This window comes from Pelobates fuscus, chromosome 7, assembly GCF_036172605.1.
Source record: "Pelobates fuscus isolate aPelFus1 chromosome 7, aPelFus1.pri, whole genome shotgun sequence".
NCBI lineage: Eukaryota > Metazoa > Chordata > Amphibia > Anura > Pelobatidae > Pelobates > Pelobates fuscus.
In genome coordinates this window covers 128,580,935-128,608,834 of record NC_086323.1, presented here as the reverse complement: position 1 = coordinate 128,608,834, position 27,900 = coordinate 128,580,935, and the positions used below count along the sequence as shown (strand labels likewise).

At 40.4% G+C, this 27,900-nt stretch overlaps 2 protein-coding genes across 3 annotated transcripts in view; one reads left to right on the top strand and one right to left on the bottom strand.

The window, feature by feature from the left end:
* Positions 1-74: 74 nt before the first annotated feature.
* Positions 75-14,466, top strand: RRP9 (ribosomal RNA processing 9, U3 small nucleolar RNA binding protein). The gene is made up of 15 exons (XM_063427482.1): positions 75-196; positions 3,329-3,420; positions 3,600-3,709; positions 3,806-3,867; positions 3,972-4,013; positions 4,242-4,368; positions 4,632-4,756; positions 4,871-4,963; positions 6,363-6,463; positions 9,354-9,488; positions 12,084-12,146; positions 12,643-12,788; positions 13,806-13,885; positions 14,080-14,153; positions 14,264-14,466. The coding sequence occupies exons 1-15, from the start codon at positions 137-139 to the stop codon at positions 14,352-14,354; spliced, it is 1,401 nt and encodes a 466-aa protein (XP_063283552.1). The 5' UTR covers positions 75-136; the 3' UTR covers positions 14,355-14,466.
* A 71-nt stretch (positions 14,467-14,537) lies between these two features.
* The window catches only part of GRM2 (glutamate metabotropic receptor 2), a 77,117-nt gene continuing 63,754 nt past the window's right edge, over positions 14,538-27,900 (bottom strand). The window contains exons 3-7 of one of the 2 annotated variants that reach the window (XM_063426628.1): positions 23,785-24,622; positions 21,422-22,485; positions 17,295-17,463; positions 16,593-16,637; positions 14,538-15,169 (exon numbers count right to left, since the gene is read on the bottom strand). In XM_063426628.1, coding sequence (XP_063282698.1) covers positions 15,096-15,169; positions 16,593-16,637; positions 17,295-17,463; positions 21,422-22,485; positions 23,785-24,622 — 2,190 coding nt within the window. In that variant the 3' untranslated portion in view covers positions 14,538-15,095. The remainder of the gene's footprint in view (positions 15,170-16,592; positions 16,638-17,294; positions 17,464-21,421; positions 22,486-23,784; positions 24,623-27,900) is intronic. The other variant, XM_063426629.1, reaches the window with a different exon arrangement.

The following is a 27,900-nucleotide window of genomic DNA, read 5'->3' as shown; positions in this document are numbered from 1 at the left end:
GGGTGGCAGCCAATAGGCGTGCAGAGTGGGTGTGGCCTTCCGTGTTGTAACCAATCAGTGAATAGTGGGTCAGACCGGAAGAAGTTTGCCTTCTCCTACACGTGGGTCCGGTGTGACCGGGGCACGGAGAGCCATCATGTCTGGCCTGTTTATTAAGAAGGGATCTGAAGGTCCCGCGCGGAGGCGGCGGGCGGAGGTCAGTGAGGCTGGGGGCTCCTGCTGTCTGTATTTGTTATTAGAGGGATAGGGGGGTTCCGTGTCTGCGTCCCCCACAGTGATGGTTTAGATCCTGTGGACCACGTTGCAAATTAAGTTCAGCCATACAAATGGATGGCAGAGGATGATGGGTAATGTAGTCCACAATATCCGGAGAGAGTACCCCTTTTATCAGTGTGGTGAGCCATATAATTCTGCAGTGTTTTAGGGGCAACTACAAAGTTTGTCATTTCTTTAGCTTGGCAAAGCTTCATGGAAGTTTTAGCCCTGCATGAAATTGATGTTTACCTTGGCATCCCTTTTGTGTTGAGTTTATTTCCATAAAATGTTGCATTGCTTGCAAACCTTCATCATATTTTGCTGGTGAGTCCTTTCTCACAGACATGCTTTCCCCAGAGTGCGTGTCCTATGTAAATAAAGGAATACTCTAAGCATCCATAACTGTAGGGTTTATGGTGAGTGCTCTGGCACATTACCAATGCAAGTGGTCCAACCTTTTTAAGACCAGTTTGACAACCTATATTGGGTCTTTCAGTTGCTTATTCAAGCAGTAGCTCCTATGCGGAGTTAAACCTGATTGGATGCTTGGCGTTTTCCTTTAATGCAAAGTAGTTGACAGTCTCTTAAGGCATTGTTGGTTAAAGGGTTAATTCACACACCATGACCACTACAGCCTGCAACAGTTGCCTGGATTTACCTGGGTGCCTAGCCTGCTCTTCTGCAGTGTTCGCGACACCTGATGCCATTTCTGGCACTCATTCATTCATTCATCAGTGTCGGCTGATCGCTTTCTGCCAATAAATTACATTTTGTGAATAGACATATGCACAGAATTGACATTAGCCGGCCTCGGATATCCTGTTCTGGGCTGGCTGCTGTCACCACAATGATGCTGCCGAAAGTGGAATTAAGGAAAAGAAAATAACCCCCTTGCGGGGATAAGATAAGTGTGTCCAGATCGTATCTCAATAGGGGGTAACCCTTGTATTATATACAGAAAGAGAGAAAAGATAGTGTAAACCAGAGACCAAAGGTCTAGGTAACACTGGTGAGATACAGATCTCCGTTGTCTGCTAAAATTTATAATCTTTAATTAGGTATACAAAACCATGAACAAATAATAAAACATAAAAAATAAATACTTAATAGATAAATAGAAAATCACCCAAGTGGTGAAAGAGGAGATTTTAAGGGGCTCAGGGAGTAATGGGAGAGGTATAAACTTAGACAAATATACTCTAGATATATACCTCACTAATAGGAAATATAAATGGGAGATACCAGTGACTACTATTCTAACCAGCTGAAGCGTAGACAAATCCAACCCCTTGATACTGGTAAGGGAAGTATACGCTAGTATGACGCACTGACTGTGGAGTGCAGCATAGAACCACAGAAGTGTGTACTCATATGGAGGTATAGAGACAATGAGGTCTCAACAGTGTTTACACTTAAAGATATTGCAACAAGCAGTGTTACATACTCGCTTATGTGGCCACAGGTAGATCACTAAGTGCTAGTAGGACCATCACCAATAAAGGGTAAACCACATATGATATGGTTCCACAGTAGCACTCAGATGCTGATAACTAGTGTAAAACGAAACCTCCGGATAGTATGACACACTGGCTATTGAGTGCCGGCCAGAACCACAGAACGTGTAGTCATATAGAGGTATAGAGACATTAAAGTCTTCAGAGTTACACTAGAGGGTACTGCAACATATAATGTTACATAATTACTCATATGGCCACACGTGAATAACTAAATGCTGGTAGGGCAACCCCCTAATAGAGGGTGGACAGCTTATACAATATAGAGCTGGTCCTACAGTAGCATTCAGTACTTGGTAGATAGTGTGAAAGGATATCTCCGGTTTGAGAATTGTGAATGATAATTTAGGAGACTTGAATGTCCCCCTAGTAGATATCACCGGACACACTACTGCTTGAAACTAGCCTCAGTGCTGTATGCACTGACTGGTCAGAGTAGGGCTAGTAATGCAGTATTACACACTTATTCTATCTTAACAAGAAATCAACAGTTAGTAGTAGTCATAGTACTGCTCCCATTATTCCCTCCAAAAATTCTCCAAACAGACCCCAGCTCCTCTTAGCCTAATACAACACCCCAAACATTGTGAAGTGAAAATAATAAAAAAGCGTGATTATAAAATCATCATCATTCTCTGCCTGCCTGCCTAACGCGTTTCGGCGCTGTAAAAAGCGCCTTTCTCAAAGGCTGTCATTGAGCAAATGCTCGAGAGTACTTTTTAAATATGAATAGTGGCCGAGATTCGGCCAATCAGCAGTCGACATGGGCGGAGTTATAGTTAAATCCGCCCACCGTTCATGATGTGTGTCAGAGCCGTCAGTCTTACGGGCTCTGACCAATCAGAGCGGGTTGGGGGCGGGACTAAGTGCCGGAGCTACAGTTAGATCCACCCTCCGTTCATGATGTGTGTTCGAGCAGTCCGTCTTACGGGCTCTGACCAATCAGAGCGGGTGGGGGCGGGACTAAGTGCCGAAACAGATTCCCAGTATGTAGTGCTGTAAGTATGTGCAGTGTTTCATAGCAAAACATGGCACCTACTGACTCAAGGCACCGTGAACACTTCAAATCACTGAATTGGTCATTTTGCTTGGAGTAACCCTTTAAAGCAATTACATTGTAGCACACAGGAAACCCACACATTAGCCCAACAATCCATTAACAGGGGAAAAGCTACTATAAATTATTTTGAGTCCCTTGTGATGATGTCCATGACCTAAATAACATCCTAGTAGTTAATGCAGTGGCTTGAATTTTATGTAATTCCTGGTCGATTTCTAAACATTCCCTGAATAACCCTGAAGGTGCATGCATTGCTTGTGTGATATGTGTCCAGTCATAGCTATTGGAAAGATCAAAGGTGAATTCTCTGACTTGTATAGTGTCTCAGAATATATTTATGCACTCTAATTAGTTTGTACGGTATTTGGTCTAGTTTATCACAAAAAAGAGCAAGGTGGTTCACTTTGTGGGTAGGTGTGTGTTTTTCCAAGGAGTCTGAAGATCAGTATGTCAATATGGAAGGCTTCATCTGCATGCTGACCATGCATTCTCCCCTCAGGCTGGAAATGCAGAAATCACGTCATTAAAGAAAAAGCAAAGAAAAGGTGCAAGCCTAAGGGAGGAGATTGAGAGTGACTCGGATACAGAGATGTAAGTGTCCTACAAATTTTGCTTAAATAGATTCTATGAATAGTGCATCTAACTTGCAAAAGTGGAGCAATCGCCTTGGAAACCAATATTATATTCATTCTGTTTGCACTGCTCTTCTGACACTTTGGTAAACTAAATCCCCATTTCAGCTTTTTTTAATGCACTTTCTCACTATACAGTGTGCCTGTTCGACAAAAGCCCCAGGAGGATGAGGAAGACATAGAGGAGACAGCGCAGGAAAAAAAGCTGCGCCTTGCCAAAGAATATCTGAAGCAGTTGCAAGAGCAAGGTGAGACATGGACAATCTCATGGCTTTGCTGGGATTCAGCACCTTGTGTGTACATGTGGAATTTTGTTTGATTTTTATTTTTTTCTCACTTTTCAGAGGAGGAGAGACAGGACGATGAGAACCAAGATATCGTTGGTAGCAGACTACAGGAGGACGTGGTAAGTTTTCCGTATGATTGCAGGTTAATGATGCTAGTGAATGAACTAGAGAGGTGTGTTTTGTATTTGTTTATGAATTTTATTATTAACTTATCTTTCTGTAGTTGGAGCAACGTGGAAAACTTCAACGACCTTTGGCAAAAGAGGTAATCCTATACTGAAATTATATATATATATATATATATATATATATATTTTTATTTTTTTTTAAATACTCCCCTTAACTCTCTCATCTAAACTGTCTTTTCGCCACTGATGTTGCTCTTCTTGGAAAGTTAGTTTTTCTCTTCCTGCTTCCTTTTCTCTGATTTCTACATTTGTTTTCAGTTCTGTTAGTTTTTAAGATTCTCAATGCAAATGTTATTGTTTTTCAGTTGGTTCCCCCCGAGCCTTCAGAGATTCGACTACTTCGTGGTCACCAAGGACCAATCACCTGCCTTGTAATAACTCCTGACGATCAACATGTATTCTCTGGATCTAAAGACTGTTCTATCTTCAAATGTGAGCACTGGGAATGCTAGAACAAGTCCTGCTATGTTGGATGGTTTTCTGGGATGATCATATCATATGAGGCATATTGTCATTCTGCTTTTAAATATGAATGTCAGTCTTCTGGGAAGAGTTCTAAAAGTGTAGCAGTGAACAGTATATTTGTTTCAGTGGTAACTGTTTGTTTTTGGAATCCTACAATTGCTCTTTACACATAGTTCTCTATGCACCTGCATGTTTTTGTAAACTATTCTTTTGTGTGTATCTTCTGGCAGGGTCTATATGTGATGGGAAGAAGGTACATAAGATCCCAGGCGGTAGAAAAGGAAGTGAAGACAAGCATGTTGGCCACACTGCACATATTCTATGTATGGCAGTATCCTCAGATGGAAAATACCTGGTAAGACAGTCGGCTGGTTGCTCAGTAACCATGCTTTTAGAATTTTAGGATGGCTTTTAAAGAAACTATTTGGAATTATTTTATTTTAACGGTCAATCTCTTTCGTCTATGCAGGCATCCGGTGATCGAAACAAGCTGATCTTTATTTGGAATGCTGAGACATGTCAGAATCTTCATAAATTCCAAGGACATCGAGATGCAGTGTCTGTACGTGAATTTCCTCCACTATCTAAACCAGGCGTGTCAGTCATTTGCTGTAAAGGGCTTAATCTTCCAATAATGTACATATGGATGGGCTTCATTTAACTCAAGAAAACAAAAACAACAAAATACATGCACAGATTACACAAATATATAATTTTCAGTTCCCAAGTGCCACTTTGTTAATTCTTCTGGTCAGTGCCAACCTAACTCTGCTGGTGAACATACAAATAAACAGGATTTTGATTATATAGAATTGACCCCTCCTAAGTAGAAACAATCAAAAGGTAATACAACCTTGATATGAGAACAGAAATAGTAGCCTGAATATCTAAAGGGAAAACAGTCTTAACCTGGGATGACAAAGTAACACCAAAATAGACACAAAATATAATTGGGAGAACTCACAAGAGTGTAAATAATGTCAGTCTCATCATCCTTAAATGGGGCGTCTGGAATAAATATTCTCCAACATGATGTATATCTTCCCAAACTTCACATGAAGCAAAAATAGTGCAGATTGCAGGTATAAAACAAGGATTTATTAAAATTGCACTCACAAGATAACTGGTGCATTAGGCATGTCTCCACTCCCAGTGGATTTGGATACTGCTACCAGTGTCTGAATCGGCTCAATGAGAAGTCTTTGCAAGACAGGTTCCCTGAGCATTTGCTGTCTCTTGAGTTTAGCTCCACTGAGCTAATCAATCCAGGACGTAACAGGACCTGTTGCCTACTTGAAAGCCATGCGGTGTAACCAGGTTCATTTATAATCGTGTCAAGTTTCATTGAAATATGAATTTATTTATTTTTTTGTAAAAGGGGAAAAAAAGGACACACTCTTCACTCGCAGCTTTTTAGCAAGCTAAACTGATTAGAATGATGGTGTCCCTTTAAGTAGGTAATGATGGGAGCCTGTGCAGTGCCACTCTAATTCAAAAAGTAGCATATGGAATTCATTCTGAAGCATAGACTAGAGAAGATGTGGGGAGCAGGATAAAAACTGTTTGTATGTTGTGGAAAGACATTAAGGATGTTGGCAATGGTAAAGTAGATCCTATTTCAAAGGGAGGTTGGCTGTATCTGGAGTGGGGTATTGACCATAGTAAGAGCACAGGAGGCAATAGGTGAATGAATGTAGGAACACAAAGTAAATATTCATCTTACACAATGAGTTGACCTCTGTTTCCTTACATTTATTCACCAATTTCATTTTATACTCTCCAGCACGGACAGTTAACCACTCCAGTAAGATGAGAGGGAAAACTGTACTGCATGCTTAAAAAAAACATCTTGAGTGATGGGCCTCACAACCCTGATCTAAAATAAAGTTTGTTTTTCTATTTATTTATTTTTTTATTTTTTTTTGCTTCATATTTTCAACTTTTCCTTTTAACTCTTGCAGGCTTTATCCTTCCAGAAGGGAAAACACCAGTTGTTCAGTGCATCACATGATCGCTCTGTTAAGGTGTGGAATGTTGCTGAAAATTCCTACATCGAGACGCTGTGAGTATATCACTGTGGGTTGGGTCAGAAAATCAGAATGTGTATTGATATAGTAAAGGGTTATTCCAAGCATCATAACCACTACAGCCTGGTTATGCCCTCTTACCTGGATCCTGGTCTCCTCTCTAGCCAGTGACTACACACAGCTTCTGTGTGAAGCTGGAAGTCGATCTTGCTAGCCATTCGTTTTCTGAGGATGCAATTCAATTGATTGTGAAGAGCCTAAGAGAAAGCATACATGTTTTCAGGACACTATATTTCTCAATGTCAGTGTCCTTTAATTGAGAAAGGACTCTGTCCTGAAATGTCTTTTCTTTTATGCTCTTTGCAATCAAGTATTTTCAGGCAGGGGGCCCAGCATTAACAATCTGATTGTTTGGTTTTGCTGTGTTTAGTGGCTGCCACTGATAAGAACCAGTGATGGCTTATACATTGTATGGCATGGGTGTTCGACCTTTTGGTTTCCCTGGGCTGCATTGAGCAAAGAGGAATTGTCTTGGGCCACACCAAGTAGGCAACATTCGGCACTCCAGATGTTGTGAACTACATCTCCCTTGATGCTGTGCCAGCATTGTGGCTGTAAGAGCATTATGGGAGATGTAGGTCACATCTGGTGTGTCGATGGTTGTCTACCCCGATATAGATAATGCATATAAGTAATATATCTGTAAAAGCCCTTTCCTTAATTTTAATATTTTAATTTAGTAAATAACTCCATTATTTGTTATCCTTATGTGGGATTTGCATATTTAAGGATCTCAAATTATCTACTAAGCACATGTATATACATATGCGCACACACTCTCACAGACCCTGTATACACCATCACATACATACATACACCCACATTTACAGACCTATATACACAATCACACACACACACAATCAGACCAACACAGACACATAGGTCATGTCAAACTAACCTAATTACATTCTACGAAGAAGTAAGTAGTAGTATAGATCAGGGTGTTGCAGTGGATGTGATCTACTTTGATTTTGCCAAGGCATTTGATACAGTTCCTCACAATAGGTTAGTCTTCAAACTAAAAGAAATTGGACTCTAGATGAATATTCTTGTTCTTGGGTAGAACATTGGCTTAAGGATGGAGTACAATGAGTTGTCTTTAATGGTAAATTTTTAGTCCGGACATAAGTGGTGTCCCTCAGGGTTCTGTTTTGGGACTGCTTCTATTTAACATATTTATAAATGATCTTGAAATGGGCATTGAAAGCCATGTTTCGGTGTTTGCAGATGACACAAATCTTTGTAACGTAATTAAATGTGAGCAGGATAGTCTTTTGCTGCTGAGGGATTTGGATAGATTTGTGGACGGGGCACTAAAATGGCAGATAAAATTTAATGTAGAGAAATGCAAAGTTATGCACTTCGGGGTCAAGAATGCACAAGCAACTTACACCCTAAATGGTAGTGAATTAGGGATAACCACACACGAGAAGGATTGGGGAATTGTTATAGACAACAAATTAGGCAGCAATATGCAATGTCCATCTGCAGTTGCTAAGGCCAGTAAGGTTTTGTCATGTATAAATAGGGGCATAAATTCTCGGGATGAAAATATAATTTTGCCTCTTTTTATAAATCGCTGGTAAGACCATACCTTGAATATGCTGTGCAATTTTGGGCACCTGTTCTAAAAAAGGATATCATGGCACTAGAAAAAGTGCAGAGGCGATCTACAAATTTGATAAAAGGAATAGAGCATTTTAGTTATGAAGAAAGGTTAAAAAATGTAAATCTCTTTAGTTTGGAAATACGGCACCTCAGAGGAGAGATAACATTATACAAATAAATTCGGGGCCAGTACAAACCTTTATCTGGAAATCTATTCATAAACAGGGCTATACATAGGACACGAGGTCAGGCATTTAGACTGGAAGAAAGGAGATTTCATCTAAGGCAAAGAAAAGGGTTGTTTGGTTTTTTTTTTTACAATAAGAACTATAAGGATATGGAATTCTCTGCCTGAAAAGGTGGTTTTATCAGAGTCTATACTGAAGTTTTCAACAGCAATTGGATAAATACTTCCAAAAACATAACATGCAGGGATATAATTTCCAATTAGTGAGGTAATGCATACATTTACATACATTCACACACAATCACATACATGCACAAACATAATCACAGATCCACGCACATAATCAGATATGCACAAACATAATCCCAGACATATCCACAGATCCCCCATACCCCCCCCCCCCCCCCCCCGACACACACACACACACAGCCAATCACTGACAAAACATACACAAAAATCACATGTTCACACACTTGGTACTAAAGTGGTCCACCCAGCCTCCCTACCTTACTCTGCGAGGGCTGGGATGGATCCTTTTTCCTTAGTGGCCAGTGATTGCTGCTTGGCTGGAGCCTGGGACCTCTGTGCTCTTCCTGCACAGGCCCTCGCGTGCCTAGCAGTGATGCTGGGATGATGTCATATCACAGTAGCTGGCTCACTGACGTGCCACAAGGAGTTGTGCAGGTAGAGCACAGAATGTAATGGACTATCTGCCCGGCAGCATGGATGGCACCGGGCCACATTGGGGCCCTTGGGCCTCGGGTTGGACACCCATGCTGTATGGCATGTTTAAAAAAAAAAAGAGTAGAACTAGCACTGATCTACTTTTACCAAGTTTTTGCATGTCATGCAATAAACTAACCTGGCTCTGTAAAACTTGGTATGACTGTAGATTTCAAGATCTATGTTTTGACAATTGCTAACCTTTCTTCAGTAGCGTGAATGTGTGCATTTATGCAGTGTGTTGCAATGTAGGTATTAAATCTACCATAACTGAATTATAAATGTAGGTATAGCAATTCCCGCTGCCTCGGAAATCAGTGTGATACTTAAACTTTCTATCTGTCCAGCTTTGGTCATCAGGATGCCATCACAGGGCTAGACAGCTTGAGCCGAGAGCGATGCGTGACCTCAGGAGGAAGAGATGGAACCGTTAGAGTGTGGAAGATTGCAGAGGAGAGCCAGCTTGTGTTCAGTGGCCATGAGTGAGTAATATCATTGATGTAACTGGGTCACATGTGCTAGGAAATTGTGAATATTTTCCGAAATGGGGAGAGTGATACAATGACCTAATAAAATGGGTTTCCACTGTGTATATAAAGAGTTCACAGTCTACCTGTCCCACGCAGCACTTCTTAGCACATTAAATAAATATTAATAAACATGTTGGTGTACATCCATCCTGCAGAACTAGTGGAGGTCCCACTATTCTGCGTGTTAATACAATGCATGGTGTAGAGAACTCCATCCAATCGTCTTCTTCCTTCTTTTAAAAGTGATAGTGATTGAGACAAGCCAGAAGCATGTTTGATGTGTAATGCACAAGTGCAGTGCATCCTTCATCTTTTATTTTATTTTTTTCGTGCTTTTATAACTTTGGTTCCATTCAAAATAGATTCTATTTCAAGACTACCATAACTTCAACCAAAACCTTTTAAGGTGAAGTATTTTCACATGGGGTAAATTGAAATGGCAGGAGCCCATGTTAACATAGATCTTATTCACATCGCTTGCTGTCATCTAATGCATCCAATGACCCCAATTTGTGGGTTGTGTATATTTTTTTTTTATTTTTTTTTAGGTGTATGGAGGTTGGGGTCATTGTTTTCTTCATTTGGGAATTCCTTTTAATCTCAATATTAAAATCCATCCTCCTCCGTTTAATAAATCTGATAAAGATCTAAGTTTTTCTTTGGGTGGGGGGGGGGTAATCTTGCAAAAAATTGTGTCAGGACAGACCAGTGGCCCAACATGCAGAATTAAGTAAAACTGGTAACAAATACAAAAAGTAACAATGTATTATCGGGCCTTAGAATGGCCGGAATTTACGTAATAGAATAAACAGTAACGAACAGAGGTCAGGAATACAGAAACGAATTAATACGGAAAGAACAAAGCCGAAGGGTCAGGGATACTAGAAATACAGGAAGTCAAGCTAAGATCAAAAACCATTAATCCGAATCAGGAATGTGCTCTCGGATAACCAACAGGATGGAAGGCAGGACAGGGCACTAAACAACTGCAGGTTTTGGTTTAAATAACACCGTATATCCTGCTAATGGCTAATTTGGGTTCCATGACCCCAGAACATTTGTGCATGGCGAAAACGTGATGCCGCACGCACGTTCACATCACTAGTGATGTCATTGTGGGCGGCGTTATTATTTAGCACTGTCTTGCGTGGAGGGAGAGGCTATGTCGGTGAGGTGAGTAAGCTCTCCCTCCTTTAGTGCGACTGCGCCTTTCAGGCGCAGCCACATTGTGGTGCTGATTGGGCACGGTGCGGTCACACTGAGGTGCCAATTAGGCACCGTGACAATTTGATACTGATTATTTGTGTTTATGTATTTACTAGATAGCTTGTCTGCCCTCTCTCTCTTTGTTTTAACAGAACATACAAGGTCTCTAGAACTCCTATTATTTTATTCAAGAGAACACATTTATTATTCAGTCTGGGTTGTTGATTACATACATCCCAAGAGACTAATCCATTTTGTACATCTGCTTTTAACAAGAACAAGCATAAACGTAATCAACACAAGCTGTATCCTTGTCTTACAGTACCTAATGAAATAAGAACCGGTAGTGGTTAAACCACTGTAGGAAACAAACATTCTGCTTTACTGCAGTACTTTACTTTAGCCTGAAGATGTCTCTCTTCCCATGAATGTGTGGGGGTTTTCAGCCTTTTTTTTTTTTTTTTTTTTTTTTCATGTGGTTGTTTTGTATACCCATCTTCATGTGATAAGTTCATCTGGAAAAGCAAAACATTTAAATCAAAATACATTCTGTGTGTGTATATATGTGTGTGTGTGTGTATATATATATATATATATATATATATATATATATATATATATATATATATATAATTATTCTATTCTAACCACTGGGATTTAAACATACAGGGATTTATTCACCAAATGTGCTGACTTTCAATCAGTTCAATTCACTCTTAGACAAAACTGAAAAGTTGAGCAGTAAATGTCCCAACTTCTTTTTGTGTGTGATTTTAACCAAATTGTAGATGTAAGCAAATTTGCTTTTTGTGACTAGGAAGGGTTACGTTTGAAATGCCATTTTTGGTCACATTCAGCTTTCCTTAAATGAATCACTTTACAGTCTCAAGAGTTTAATAAAGAATTTTGCTATAAACAAGAAAACACAGGTTTATTACAAAAAGTGAGAATTGTCATGAATTTCAAATTTTGGACCAAAGTAGATAAACTGGACGCACAGTCTACTTGGAAAATGTCTCATTCTGCTATTTTGGATTGCAAATTTAAATTTGTTTGCTTTGAATTCCTGTAAATTCTCACTTTAGTAAATAACTGTTTGTGAGTGATTCTTGTGAAGAATTGAACACCTGGTTTCCTACTTTCTATATCCGTGGTGTGCAGGTGTTAGAGCAACCCAGACCTGAGTGGACTAAAGCTGCTGAACATCATATCAGGTTCTACCTTTGGGCTACATTTGGGCATACATTTGGCAAAAGAGCACAGCTGGAGACTGGAATAACCTCTACTGATTTGTTGAATCTCCCTCCCTAATCATGACTTTCTGCTTTTTATTCATTGTAGAGGTTCCATAGACTGCATACGGCTTATAAATGAAGAGCACATGGTTTCTGGAGCAGAAGATGGGTAAGCAATTCACTGTACCTATATAAGTAACAGATCATCAATTCATTATACAAAAAGAATAACCTCTGTGTGTTTTAGTGGCTTTTAATTGCGTAATGCAAGAAGTATCAAGCTTGATAAAGGTCATTTGCAACACCACAATGCTGCCAGTAATGTCAGTAGGTATTCAGTGGACAGCCATGGGGACCTGGTAGTGCCTCGTAATTTGTGTTGTTTGTTTCAGGGTGCCTGGCAGGTCTTTGAATAGAATGTCTAGTATAGCATGTAGATAATAATTTATATCGATAGGTGACAATTGTATAGGCCATTCTGTGCATTTCCATGCCCCATTCAGAATTGGCATCATAAATCTTTGGGCCCTTGTAAAACCATTGACCATGCCCTTGTTCATAAACCTTCCCATGATATCCGCTCTAACCCATCTAGTCCTATTTCATGAACTGTATATCTGTTCGCATTGCCCTTCCATCTAATACTCTCTCCCACCACCACCCAGGTCTCTGGCACTTTGGAGTGTTTCCAGGAAGAAGCCCCTGGCACGGGTAAAATGTGCCCATGGTCAACATGGCAATCCTGGTTTGGAGCAGCCATACTGGGTTTCTTCAGTGAGTGCTGCTCTCAACAGCGATGTTGTGGCCTCTGGTATGTATTTGGAGAAACCCTTGTGTGTTTATGTGCGTATTTAGCATGTGCATATAAAATGTATTGTGTTTGTGTGATTTATGTTTAGTTCAGGTATATAGCCCATACACCAAGATGGTGTAGCAGGATTTTTTTTTTATTATTTTTTTTTTTATCGTGTTGTGTGTGTGTGCTTGTCCAGTACTGTCAATGTATTTTGGGGACCATTAAGCCTGATTCTAAACAATTTACCTTTGTATTTTAGTCTTGTTTTTTTAGGGGGGAAAAGAGGAGAAGGGGGGGGGGATTAACCCCAAAGTTTACAACCAAGCAACCCTCCTACATCTTTTCAAGAGGAAGTCCTTTTTTCTTACATCCTGATTCAAATTTCTCCCTGTTCAGTCTCATCCTCACTAGCTGCCTTGAGTATCTTGCCTTACCTGCAGAGTAGGGTAGAAGGGTGGTATTCAAAAGAGGCAGAGCTAACAGTGCTTTGATACTTCCACATATGCTACCATTCCAAGCTTTTCTAATCACTTTGTTGTAAATGATGTTCCCTGTAAAAGAAGCATTGTGTAGGGCAGCAGTTCTCATTCATTTTTGTGGTTTTCCTCCGTAAAAGGATAAAAATAGCTGCCTAATGTGTGTCCATATGTGCAAGGTTGTAGTCTTTAGGTGGAAATGAAGAACACCTCTTTTGAATGACTGCTTTAAAACAGCAATACGATCACTAGCAGGTGTTAAATGGTTATTCAACACACTATTGCCACTTCAGTGATTTGAAGTGGTTATGGTGCCTGGAGTCTGTATGTGCAGCATTTCACTGTGAAACAAAACCCTTCCATAGGCTGCATGTGATCTTGTAGGCGAGGACAGGCTGGTATTTCTGGTGCATAGTTCCTATTTATCATGTGCATATAAGCAGACAAGACATATACCTTATTCTGAAATTAGGACAGAGTGATCAATAGGTATTTACTAAATCTGTGCCTGAGGGTCCCCCCATTAAAAAAAAAATAAAATCTGTTCTTTTTCCAGGATCTAATGATGGCAATGTTAGGCTCTGGCGCTGTGGTGAAGGTTTCCGAGGCTTGCATCCACTGTGTACCATTCCTTTGGTGAGTGTTGCCATTTACCTGCCTGGTAACTCATTTATGGTTGCAACTCTATCCATCAATTTTTTTATTTTATTTTTTTTTCTTCCTTATTTCAATCTTATAGTGCCTGGATGTACATTTTTCTTAATTATGTTGGCATATTTGTCACTTGGCTAAGTTTTTTGGTTTTGTGTTTTTGTTTTTCCCATTGTCAGGTTGGGTCTGTGAACAGCCTGCAGTTTTCCAGTTCAGCCGATTTCCTGGTTGCTGGAGTTGGACAGGAGCACAGGTATGTGATGACAGGGATATTGGTTTTAAATAATGGAAATGTTAAGACCCCATACAATATATAGATGGATGAAATGTTTTCTCTGATCGTAATATTTTTGTTTTTAATAGACTTGGACGTTGGTGGAGGATAAAAGAAGCCAAAAACGGACTGTACATAATCCCTTTCAAACGGAAATTGCCCCTCAGCGAAGGATCATGATCTCCCCTTAGTATGAATGGTCATTGTTAATCTGCATTTCAGTTCTTCTGCAATCTCCCCCCCCCCCCCCAATATTTCAGAAGTTAAATATAAATGATTTATTATGTGTAAATGTGTTTTGTTTTTATTCCCTCCGTCCTGTATTTTCACAGGAAGGGGGGGGGACTTTCTGAAGACACAAAATTTCAAACTACAAACATGTTTTATTTACATATACCAACGTTAGCAGCGCTTATATCACGCTAAAGGAAAGTGCTGGCCAGTTATGTCTACTACATAAAATGGTCTTTTCAAGTTAGAAGCACGACAGTTATCCCTCCCCCACCCTCACAATGACCATAGTCTCCATCGTAGGTCAGATTCATAGAACCCACAATGTTTCTGATATGGAATGTTCGTAATGTCACAGTTCCAGGAGCTGTGCAGTCTCAGCAAGCAATACTTTCAAACCTCAATTGAGGCTTAGTCAGAATCCACCTTCACTTCTTGGCAGTTGTCATGGTCCACTGAGCAGCAGATGTTGAGCGCCGGTTTCTCTGCATGTCAATATTTTTTATGTATGTATTTCTTTTATCCCGGGGCATGGTGTTGGACATCGTGGTCACTTGTATTTTTTTCACCCCTAATTTGACACATTGTGACATTTTGTGCTCCTTGATCTCTGCTTACGCAGTGGGAGGAAGTATTGTTCTGCCATGCGGTATTATCTGCTCTTGTCACATCCCACCCTCTCTATTCCCATCACAGAGATGAGGTTGTGGAGTCCACTACTTCGCGCCCGTTGCACACAGTTGGTACATACTGCACGGCTGTGCCTGGAAAGATGAATAATGCATATATTAGAATTAATAGGCACAAAATGGCTTTAGACAAACACACACCAAACAAATTTGTGTCTTCTACCGAGGGTCCCATGTTTTTAGAGAATTGATGATTAGAGACTGTGGATGCTACATCACCCAGCATTCTGAAAATCTGTCTCCTTTAGTGGAACAGCAGGGGGTAGTATTAATGAGCCGTCTGTTAACTCCCTTGTTAGTGAGTCTGTGTATTCTTTGCAGGTTAATGGCCAGCCAGAGGCTCCTGTGGGGACCTGAATCTCAATCAAGCCATTAAAATAGTCCCTGGGGGCCTTTTGGGCAGGGGGTTAAAAATGAGATGACAAAGGAAAGAGGAGGAGGGAAGGCATTCAAACTGCATTTCTTCACATTAAAATGATGCTCCTAATGTATGTGAAAGTTTGTTCTGCGCTCCTCTTTCTTTGCAGAAGATAAATTAATGTGCTTTTAGGCTTGCTGGGGAACATCTGAAATTGGTCATCTCTTCCTGCTTTTATTTTTTTTTTTTCATTTTATTTTCTCCGTTGCTTAACCCTTTTCAATCCTGGTGGTAGGTTAAGATGCGTATTTAGGAATTATTAGCTTAGTTGACGTAAAAGCGAATTGCTTGGGTTTACCCCCCTGAAATCTGGCCTGCTTTCTGTTCTAGAGAAGCCCACTTTGTCATCATTGCCCTACTTTGTTCTATTTCTGGATTTGTGCTGCTTGAACACAAAAACAAGAATTTACAGATAATTATTATTTCAGGTCTGGTCCTTTCGATCTGAAACCAATGGACTTATTCTCCCAAAACATCTCCTATGCATGGAGCTATTGCAGTGACTTGCACAGCTTTTTGTTTCTATTTAAGCAATGAATCCTTGACCATTTGTGTTCCACTGCATCACACATCTATCCATGGGACCCTGATCGAGTTGTGTCCCTACACTGTAATTTCAATACAGAAGGTTTGGTGGCACCATAACTTGCCGATCCGAATCAATTTATAAAATATTTATTTTGCTGTTCTTGTTAGATATTAATCTCCAGCGTATTACTTATCATGATAGGGGTTTATGTACTAAACTGCAGAGAAAAATGCTTCTTATGGTTGACAATAAACAAGATTATTTAATAAATCAGTTTGCAGAGAGCTGAGAAGGGACTTGCACATTTTAAGCCATAATGAAAGAATTGAACTGTACATAATTCTCTAATAATTCTGAACTATGGCAATTGGCAGTTTAAAGGGATACTACAGAGATCAAAACAACTTTAACTTAATGAAGCAATTTTGGTGTATATATCATGCCCCTGCAGTTTCAATGCTCATTACTCTGTGTTTATATAGTCCCTGCATGTGACTTGCACAGCCTTCCTAAACACTTCCTGTAAAGAGAGATCTAATGTTTAAACTTACGTTCCTGGTTAAACATGGCACCATCACTTGACCGCTCCTCCCCAGCTGTCAGGACAGGAATGGTTAATTAACAATTAAACAATTAAGAATAGTTAATAAATGCAACCTCGCACCTACATTTTTATTTAATATTCTAGCTGACCAGTAGGGATGGTTTAAGTTTTAATAAAATGTTTCTTTGCTGGACTCACTTTTTTTTTTTTTTTTTTTTTTTTTTTTTTTATAAATGGTTCCATCAGAGGGAGCTCAGCCTCTCTCTCCCTTTGGAGAAAGCAATAATCAGACTGCTTTGGCAACACTAACTGGTTTGTTTCTTAGTAGAGTAAGAAACTCCACAGTGGGAATTGATATACAGAACAATCTCTAGCAGCATGGATTGAGCTCTGATTATATCTACCAATACTAAGGTAGTGTGGCAAGCCATGCTCCTTGGTAGGACATATGTCATTTATCTGGTCTCCCTGAGGTGGCAGATTAGTTGGCAGTAGAGGATTATAGCTTCCTCATTTATTTCTGGCTGGGGGGAGCAGGGCAGATACCTGCTGATAGAATATGACCTCAAATCTAAAAAGTGCTTGAGGTTGTCTACAACTCGACACCATATGTTGACAAATTTCAAAGTGTGCTATATGATTGAGAAAAGAGAATTTCTGGCATAAACTGCAGCTATTCCTATGAGCTGACACATTTTGTGGCACTAACCATGTTGCACTCCTGTTCCTGTGGCGCTGTAGCGGTTTGTGGCAGTGCGATGGCTGGCAACATTTTTCTGTGGCTGAAACATGATGATGTGCAGTTTTGGAGTGAAGAGGCAGCCGAGAACCACAGAGCCACTCAGACTTACTGAAACACACAGTGTTGTGGTCTGGACCTGGTGACAAATGTAGAGAATTAAGAAAACCTATTTCCCAGTGGTGACAAATATTATCACAGGTTAAACCAAATTTAATCTCATCCTTTATTTAAAAAAATGGATTATATAGATTGCACACTTTAAAAAAATAAATATTAATGTGTTTGATGGAATAACCCAAACATTGCAGCGTTGGCAGTGAGCTCTGTGCACACCATGATGTGGCCATGAAATGATATGACGCTCTGCTAAATTTATATAGATTGCACTACTGAACTGAACTTTATGGGTAAAGCAAGAGGCTTTATAGTTCAACTTTCCCAAGTAAAACTTTGAGAACTTTAATAAATTATGCAATACATAAGTGGAGAACATCCCTTGCAAATATATAAAAAAAAAAAAACAACAAAACACACACCTCCTCTCTCTCTCTATATAAGGGGGGTGTACGTTCTTGTCCAAAATGTATCTGTAATATTTTAGGATAATTGCTCAAAGTGCAGAAAACATGACACATTTGGTAGCCATTTTTCGATTGGCTCTGATCTCTAAAGTCTCTGTGTCGTTAAAGGGACACTATAAACACCAAAACAACTTAGGCTTAATGAAGCAGTTTAACCCGTTAAGGACCAAACTTTGGGAATAAAAGGGAATCATGACATAAGTGTATATAGAGATCATGTCCCTGCAGTCTCAGTGCTCAATTCTTTACCATTAAGGAGTTACATTAATTTTGTTTCTGTTTATGCAGCCTTAGCCACACCTGCCCTGGCTGTGACTCGCACAGCCTATTTGAATCTTTTATCTCCTGTTCTGTAAATTGAACTTTAATTACACAATAGAGGCTCCTGCAGGGACTACAAGACTAATAACAAAGCAGGTGATACAAAATTCTAAATTAAACAGAATTCGCAATAAGGAAAATAGTTTCAGACTAATTTTCTTTTCCTGATCATTACACAGGGGGTGCTCACCAGGCCAAGAAAGCTTAAAGGGACACTATAGTCACCTGAACAACTTTAGCTTAATGAAGCAGTTTTGGTGTATAGAACATGCCCCTGCAGCCTCACTGCTCAATCCCCTGCCATTTAGGAGTTAAATCCCTTTGTTTAGGAACCCTAGTCACACCTCCCTGCATGTGACTTGCACAGCCTTCCATAAACACTTCCTGTAAAGAGAGCCCTATTTAAGCTTTATTTATTGCAAGTTCTGTTTAATTAAGATTTTCTTATCCCCTGCTATGTTAATAGCTTGCTAGACCCTGCAAGAGCCTCCTGTATGTGATTAAAGTTCAATTTAGAGATTGAGATACAATTATGTAAGGTAAATTACATCTGTTTGAAAGTGAAACCAGTTTTTTTTTTTCATGCAGGCTCTGTCAATCATAGCCAGGGGAGGTGTGGCTAGGGCTGCATAAACAGAAACAAAGTGATTTAACTCCTAAATGACAGTGAATTGAGCAATGAAATTGCAGGGGGATGATCTATACACTAAAACTGCTTTATTTAGCTAAAGTAATTTAGGTGACTATAGTGTTCCTTTAAAACAGATACTGGACATGGTCTACATAAAAGCGGCATACACAGGTATGCAAGTTCTGTTTGCTGGGTCTTCAAGGAAATATGCTTATTTATCCTGTAGACAGCTGTCATCCATCCCTTCGGGTAAAGAGTTAGGTTAGACCCTCAGTCACTAAAGGGGGTGCCCAGGGAGGCAACCCTTACATATGTACAATTGCTGGATTTTCAGGGATTAGAATCTGCACCCAGGTTATTGCCTGGTGAGTAAAAAAAATAAATACAAATCTAGGCCTGCTAACGCAGACGCCTTCCAAACTGCTGTGAAGGACAGGAAAAAAGACTGCCTGATGGGAGTGGTGGATCTATTTATACCAGTTTCAGAGTTATATTTCCTGTCCTTTATGCTGTGAGGGTGAGGGCTAACCCTTGCTGCCGTGTTTGATCGGGAAATTAAGCTTAAAATTAGTCTCTTTTCAGGAAGTGTTTAGGAAGGCTGTGAAAATCCTATTCGGAGAGGTGTGACTAGGGCCGCATAAACTGCATAAAATAAAGAGATTTAACACCTAAATGTCAGAGAATTGATACAATAAGACATGATCTATAAACCAAAACTGCTTCATTAAGCTGAAGTTGTTTTGGTGCCTAGAGTGTCCCTTTAAGATCTTGAATCCTAGATATGGTACTCCAAAAGGAAAAATAAAAAACAATAGCGCAGTATTTTTAATAGATATATTGGAAAAAGAAAACTGCTCACCTTTAATGGAGCCTACAAAAACCTTGCTCCGGGTAAAGTTGGCTCTGTGCCTATAAAGGGCAGCACTATCCTTTAATAATGATGCTAGACCTGGGTGTACACTTAACTACACGCACCACAATTCAAGCAAGTGTTAATGTATTTAATTGAATACATAAAAAGTGGGTACTATTAAAATAATTCAAAGTGAAATAAATTTAAGCTGGCTTAAAGGGACATGCCACTGAAAAAAAAATAATCACTCTTTATTAGATATAACCCAAATGAAAACATGCATGCATTTAATAATGCATATTTTCATTGGGGTTATATCTAAAAACAGATTGCAAAACCTATAGATCTCTTATATGAAGCCTTTGCAAGCCCTCCCCCTTCTAACTCTGTACAGACTTTCTGTGGCTGTCCAATCACAGACTTCTCAATGAGGTCTTTGCACGGCAGGTGCTCTGGGCAATTGCTGCCTCTTGAGTTTAGCTCCAGTTAGCTAATTACCAGGAAGTTACAGGACCAGCTGTCTGATTGACGCCAAGTGCATATGTAACAAGATTAAATTATGAAAGTGCTAATTTTTATTGAAATCTGCACATTTTGTAAAATGTAAAAAAAGGTGACACAATCTTCATAGTCACACATAAAACACTTCAGTAAGCTAAAGTGCTTTAGGTGTCTGTAGCGTTCCTGTAAATTGTGGTATCATGGGTCAATGTGTATTGCTCTAATAAATGTGAGTGCATTTTATTCACATTTTCTGCACTTTGAGAGATTGGTAGTTTACAATATTAAACTATTGTCTGTATTTTTCATTTTATTTTTCAAATACATTTTGCACAAGAGTTGTTATAGATAAGATTTCAATTTTCACATTTGCAATGGATATTAACCATTTTTGCATTTTCATTAGTCAGTGGTGCAGCAGCTGCACCATTTCACTTTTTTGTTTTAACAGCATAAGTGTAGCCTAACCTACATATTGCCTCTAACCTGTGTGATGATGCTCTGTGTGTCCTTTTCAAGGGGAAGTTTAAGAAGCATCATAGCCATTTCAGCCTGCTGTAGTGGTTATTTGTGCCAGCAGCCTACCTGGTGCAAGGAGAACTGTGCAATGGCAATAATCCTGCATTTTGATTTTTTCCTACCTCTGACATGAAGGGGTATTTTTTGCTTCATTGTACGTATGTATGTTCAGGTATTTTTTATGTAAAGTTACTTAAGATGTCCATCTCTAAATAAAAAAGAAGAATAAAAAAAAAACAACCAATGTTCTACCCTGCAATTTTGATATAACTGATACTTGTACTGATATTGGCCCTTTCATACTTTTTAAGTGGAGCACTGAGTATAGCTCTATAAGCTAGTTAGGACTTCTACAGTGAAAGCCCATGTATAAATACTTACATAATAAAATTACAGTCGGCATAGTTTAAAACATGTTCGTTATACTGCAGAGTCTGTAATATTGATGACTAGTAGAAATTATAACTGCTGGGTGTATGACTTTGATATTTGTGCGTAACACGGTGGCCAATATCTGGAGACTTTTGCGAGTGAGAATTTTCATGATAACAATGAAACCGAGGCTGCTTGTGCCCTGACCTGGGTGGATGAGTCATGGGTGATGTATGACATAGGCAGAGCACTGCCTGATGATGCTGATGATGATATAAGAAGATGGAATTTTTGCGTTTTGGTAAAGAGTTCTTACCCTGTAGTCACTAGAGGTCACATAGAAGATAGGCAAGAAGGCCAACCAGATAATGCATGTAGTATACATAGTGAAGCCAATGAATTTGGCTTCATTAAAGTTCTCAGGACATTTGCGTGTTTTAAAAGCATAAAATGTGCAAAGCAGGACAAGAAGTACATTGTAGGATAGAGACACTAGCATGCTCCCATCACTGCTGTTACACTTCAAGGTCACCACATAGCGTTTGTCGGGGGCTGTGTCCTTTCGTGTGCCTGGTGGCTCTATAAGCAACCAGATAACCACCACAAGCAACTGGCAGGAGATTAGGACCAAGCAGATGCCTACTTGTGATGCGGGGCTGATAAAACGTGGGCGCTGGACTCCATCTCGAGCCCCATTGAAAATACGAGCGATCCGGTTGGTTTTTGTGAGCAAGGCCGAGTAACAAATTGCAAAAGAGGTGCCAAGTCCAAAGCGTCGTAGGGTGCAGATAGAAGAAGATGGTTTGGCGATGAAGATGAAAGTCATGGCATAGCAGAGGAGAACCCCGCTCAACAAGATGTAGCAGAGCTCACGTCCAGATGCTTTTACAATTGGAGTATTATTGTTCTGTAAGAAAACACCAACCGCAAAGAGGGTGGAAAATAAACCCAGACAGGATAGGCACACTGGCCCCAATGCCCATGCATCCCTCCAGCGTATATACTCTTGGGGCAGGTCATAGCAGCCATTAAGCTCGGTATTGGGCCATTGCCCCAGCTCGCAAGCCATGCAGGTAAACTCATCCAGAAGGAACTCATAGGGCTGGCACGGGATGCAGATCCAGCAGCAGACATCTCCTGGCTGCATGCTCTTCACTTCATTCTTTTTGCAAGGGTCGCTGCACTGGGACACAGGCACTGCACTACGCGCCCACGGGATCAGACTTGTGTTGAGTGTCAGCTCCTCAGCCCAGTAACCTACTTTTTTATAATGGAACCGACCATCTGTGTTCTGAAAGCTGAAGATGTTGTAGCGACCTATTCCGTCACCAAACTTGTCGAATCGAACTGTGCTATGGGTGTCCGGAGGAGGAAATGGGGCTAGGGTGGAAGAAAGAGAGACAAATAAATATGCTTTGTCAATCACACAGAATATAACAAGGAGGGTAAAATGTATACAAATCACTTCCTCAGTTACATAATAAAGGTTTACAGGGTTCTGAGGGCTGCAGTTGGCCCATTCTTATGTGGATAATGCATCGAAACTATACGCAAAAACAAATTCTGTATAAAAAATAAATAAAACAGGTTTTTGAAAGTTGTAGTTTAGTTGATAGCATTTTACTGAGAACACCCTGTATAACTATATTATTGAAGCAAAAGGGAAAATGCAGCATGTTCAGGCTATATGGTTATGGTGCTTTTTATTTACACAGGTGAAGGTACACATGCAGCTAAAGTTATGAGAATGCTTGCAAATCTATAGAAAAAGTATTAAAGGATTGCCTTTTAAGAGCAAAATAACCAGAAGTAGGCATGCAATATCTTATTTTACTACTTTAACCCCATCACAACCAGGTCATAGGCAAATACAATGACATCATTGCCATTATATCATGCCATCTGTCATAGATGGGGTTAAGAACTATTGGCAATGTAAGCTTTTGTGAGATTGCAACCAATGGGAAGCAGCAGAGTAAATTGTAGTCTCTAAGTGCTAGAAATAAAATTCGAGCATATGCGCCATACGGGATTCTTTACCATGTCTATCCCTGAGGTAGAAGTATTTTGCAAATTAAGTCACAGAAAATGTATTTTAGAGTGGATCTGTCGTTCAAACATGAATGCTTGACAAAGGAGTGAAATAACTAGTAAAAGAAGACTATAGATGAAAAGATATACATATCTGCATTTTTTTTCCCCAGTGCCAATGTCAATAAGATGCAAACTGAATCTAGAAACATCAAAAGAAAATAGTATTTTATCTACAGATTTTCTGGTAAGTTGGCTCCAACAACAGGAGTTGGGTATTTAAAGCTGCTCATGGGGTAGAGTAATAAGCAGGACCATTTCACTGGTTTCCATGGTGATTGCTCCACTTTTAAATCCCTTTAAAAAATCCTGACTCTATTAAGCAATGAAGGCAAACTTTGGCACCCAGATATTTTAAGCTACATTTTGCATGCTGTTTATTCAGTAAAGGGAAGATGAACAAAATACAATTTACAAGCACATGGATACCTAATTTAACAATTCATGCTTTGCAGCTTCCTTCTTTAATTGTCCTGTGTATACTCTGACCCCTTCAATCTTACTATAGTGACATGGATCATGTTTATGAGTTAAAAACTAGTTGATGAAAAATGGTTGCCATGCAGTATTTTATTTTTTTATACTCACCACTGAACTTTACATTAAGGATATAGTCACGATAAAAGCGTCGTCCATTTATAGGATTCATGGCAGCACATGGTTGACTGACATTGGGGCATAGAGCTAGGTACATGTTGTTCATGGCATGAGCCATAGCATACACTGCGTTCACCACAAACATTATCTTGGATTCCTGTTCAAATTTCACATTCCTCAATGAATGTACCGCACAGTCCGGTGACGTAAGCCGGCACTGAAACTTGTTCTCCCAGAATTCCCGGAACCAAGGATTGCGCGTGTTATTGTACGGGTGCAGTGACTGGAAATATTCTGAAAACTCCCACAATGGGTATGATGCAAGTTCAAGGGTGATAGCACCTTCTGCCACGTCTTCACTCCCAGACACCACACTCTCCAAAGCTCCCCAGCCATCACTGGCCACCCACATGAAGGACACATTCAGTTGTTGAGCTGCTGCCAGAAGTTCTCGAGCATCCTCAATCTTGGTAAAGAGGACAACTACCCGAGCAGTGGGTTTTTGCTGCAGTGCCCGAATAACGCTGGTGAAGGTCTTCTTGTTCATGGAACGTCCAACCTTCTCTGAAGTGGCTATGCAGATATTCCGAGCCCGTGCCTCCTGCTCAAATGCCTCAATACCTGTCTCTCCATAATCTCCTTCTGATGCCACTGTGGATACATAAGTCCAGTTGAAGAACCTTAGGATATCTGCCATGGCTTTGGCTTGGTAAAAGTCTGGTGGTACTGTGCGTGCAAAGAAGTCATAACGGGATTTGTCACTTAATTTGGCACTCGTTGAGGCATAGCTTATCTGCGGGATCTGAAAGAGGCGCAAAAGATTGGCAACCTAGTAGGGACAGAAAGAACACAAGGACAAGTTGAAACCAGAAACAGACATAAAAAAGAATGCAAGATGTTCCTGCAATATGGCACATAGACTTTGTGATATACATAGTTTGAAATATGGTCAAAATCTGATAAGAGTTATTCAATAAATTCTGATTTCATGAAGGCAAAATCATTTATAGATATTAAAGTAATTCAAAGGATACATTACAGAAGTGGATCACTAGATTTACAATTCCCCTTTATTCACCAGACTGCTTCAGAATTGGTGCTCACAAGTTCTAATTAGGAACCTTATTTCAGAAAACCGCAAACAGGCCCTAATAATGTTTGAGATAGCTCACAGATCACTCAGCATTTAATTTTCAGAGTTATTTCCCCATATTAGTAAATGCCGGCTGACTAAGCGAATAGACAGCCCTATAGTTTAGGAAGGATCTGGCAATATGGACTCTCCAAGTCCTGCACAAAAAAAAAAATACAGTGTTGTGAAATGTAAAAATAGAGCAGGTGAGTAGCTGTATCTGAACAGCAAATATTACTAGTATCTTTGAATTTTGCTCCATCTTTCCCACTTTGGAGGCTATTTTGTAAATTATTGCTGTTTGATAGCAATTGGAATTCTATACTTTTTTTTTTTAATTCTTTATTTTCCGCGCATGAGTTAACATAACAAGCTTTCATGCTATGCCCCAACAGCATTAGAGCATGTTTCGAAATAGACAAAGTTTAACAGTTGTGGCATATAATATAGGTGCACATTTTTTGTATAATGGTTATCAAGAGAAAACAAGCTTAGTTTAAGTATTTTAGTATGCGTTTGTAGCAGTGGTGTGTTACAAGATAGTTTTATGTTGGACAGGGTAAGTACAGGCTATGCAATGACATCCTGCTCGGCTGTCCTATAGTATAGGCAAGAGTACAGCACATCTAGTATGGTGCCTTGTGTATCGTACTAGCGTGGTTTGTGTACATCTAGTGTGCGTTGTGAGGGAGGCTTTTGAGGTGAGCCATGGCAGTATTGCTAGTGTTACAAGCTAGGTCGTCCGAGTATGCTAGAATGGAAAGGAAGAGGGCAAATATTACAACATAGCGATACAGGCTTAAATTCAAAGATTGCTGTCAATTCTTGATGTATTAAGCAGGGTGAGCAATCCTGTCTAAATGTTTGGCAAATGCAGAATAGTATAACCGATAAGAAATATAGACATGGTGAGTATTAGCTTATTCTTTCCTTGGCATAACAGGCTAGACATGGATAGAAGGATAATAAAAAGGAACATGGTATACTACGCATTACTAGGCTATATCGAGTAGGCAGTTAATTATTAAGGAGAGGAACACTGGTGGCATGACATATTCAGTAACAAAAACATAGAGATTGGTAGCTAAGGGGAGCTGGGTCAGCCGCGTACATCTCCTGTACTAAAATATAATGCCGTCAGCCTATCCCTTTAACTGGTATTGCACAGTCCCACATTTCTAGAATTTGCAGGCTTGTTGCTGAAGTTGGCATTAATGGGTTCTGTGGCTGCAGTTGCTTCCCTTCTTCCTCTCCTATTTTCCAATTTTCTATCATCATGGGCATGGAGTGACGCAGCTTCAGTGTCTGCCGGTGAAATGCCTTATTCTTTGTGCGCCGGTGCAACCTCCGTCGTCTCGTGGGCCTCGGGCCTCTGGCTGGAACTGCTTTACATGCTGGGATGCGGTTCGGGTACCGTGTGGAAGGGGCCCCCTCTGCTTCAGGTAAGGTCAGCCTGCTCTCCAGCTTTCTCCAGAACGCATCGAAGAGAGCATCTAATCGTTAGTGGATAGTGCTTGCCTCTCTTCTCTGCGCTGGGGTACTCGTGGCGCCCGCCATCTTAAGTGTGCCTCCGGCGTCATTGCTGGGGTTTACGGCTCTGCCACAGCTCTTCATAGGATCTGTGGAGCTATCAGGATAGAGACCGGGATCACCCCCACCGGTCCAGAGGGGGAGGTAACGGGGCATCAGGATCATATTTGGAGCCCTGCCTGCGCGGGTCTGGGAGAGCGGCCGCCTCAACCTGTCTAAGCGCCTGCTAGGCCTCACTCTGTGCCAGCGTCTGGAAGGAGGTAGATGACCGTAGAATGTGCTCCCAAGGCGGTCAGTCAGTAGGTAGGTCTAATTTTAGATTAAACTCAGTGCGAGTTTGAGTGGAACAGCTTGAAAATAGGTTTTTGTTGCGTGCTTCTCCAGGAGCTCATAGGATTCACATCCAGTCGCCATGCTAGTCAGGCCCCGCCCCCGGAATTCTATACTTTCGATGACATTTGCACCATTTATTTCCTTTTTTTTTATCAAACATTGATATATACACTTAACAAAATTATAAACTCAACTCTTTTGTTTTTGCTCCCATTTTTCATGAGCAGAACTCAAAGATCTAAGACTTTTTCTATGTACACAAAAGGTTAATTTCTCTCAAATATTTTTCACATATCTGTATAAGTCTGTGTTAGTGAGCACTTCTTCTTTGCTGACATAATCCATCCACCTCACAGGTGTGACATATCAAGATGCTGATTAGACAGCATGATTATTGCACAGGTGTGCCTTAGGCTGACCATAATAAAAGGCCACTCTAAAATGTGCAGTTTTATCACACAGCACAATGCCACAGATGTCACAAATTTCGAGGGAGCGTGCAATTGGCATGTTAACTGCAGGAATGTCCACCAGAGCTGTTTCCCGTGAATTGAATGTCCATTTCTCTACCATAAGCTGTCTCCAAAGGCGTTTAAGGGAATTTGGCAGTACATCCAACCGGCCTCACAACCGCAGACCACGTGTAATCACACCAGCCCAGGACCTCCATATCCAGCATCTTCACCTCCAAGTTAGTCTGAGACCAGCCACCCCGACAGCTGCTGCAACAATCGGTTTGCATCACCAAAGAATTTCTGCACAAACTGTCAGAAACCATCTCTGGGAAGCTCATCTGCATGCTTGTCGTCCTCATCCGGGTCTCGTCCTGACTGCAGTTCGTCGTTGTAACTGACTTGATTGGGCAACTGCTCACATTCGATGGCATCTGGCACTTTGGAGAGGTGTTCTCTTCACGGATGAATCCCGGTTTTCACTGTACAGGGCAGATGGCTGACAGCATGAATGGCGTTGTGTGGGTGAGCGATTTGCTGATGTCAATCTTGTGGATCGAGTAGCCCATGGTGGCGGTGGGGTTATGGTATGGGCAGGCGTATGTTATGGACAATGAACACAGGTGCATTTTATTGATGGCATTTTGAATGCGCAGAGAT

What these genes read in the sequence shown, in the direction of transcription:
- RRP9 (XM_063427482.1), top strand. Translation starts at nt 137, where the DNA reads ATGTCTGGCCTGTTTATTAAGAAGGGATCTGAAGGTCCCGCGCGGAGG. An exon ending in AGTGACTCGGATACAGAGAT is followed by an intron (nt 3,421 to 3,599) that starts GTAAGTGTCCTA and finishes CTCACTATACAG; the next exon opens with TGTGCCTGTTCGACAAAAGC. An exon ending in GCAGACTACAGGAGGACGTG is followed by an intron (nt 3,868 to 3,971) that starts GTAAGTTTTCCG and finishes ATCTTTCTGTAG; the next exon opens with TTGGAGCAACGTGGAAAACT.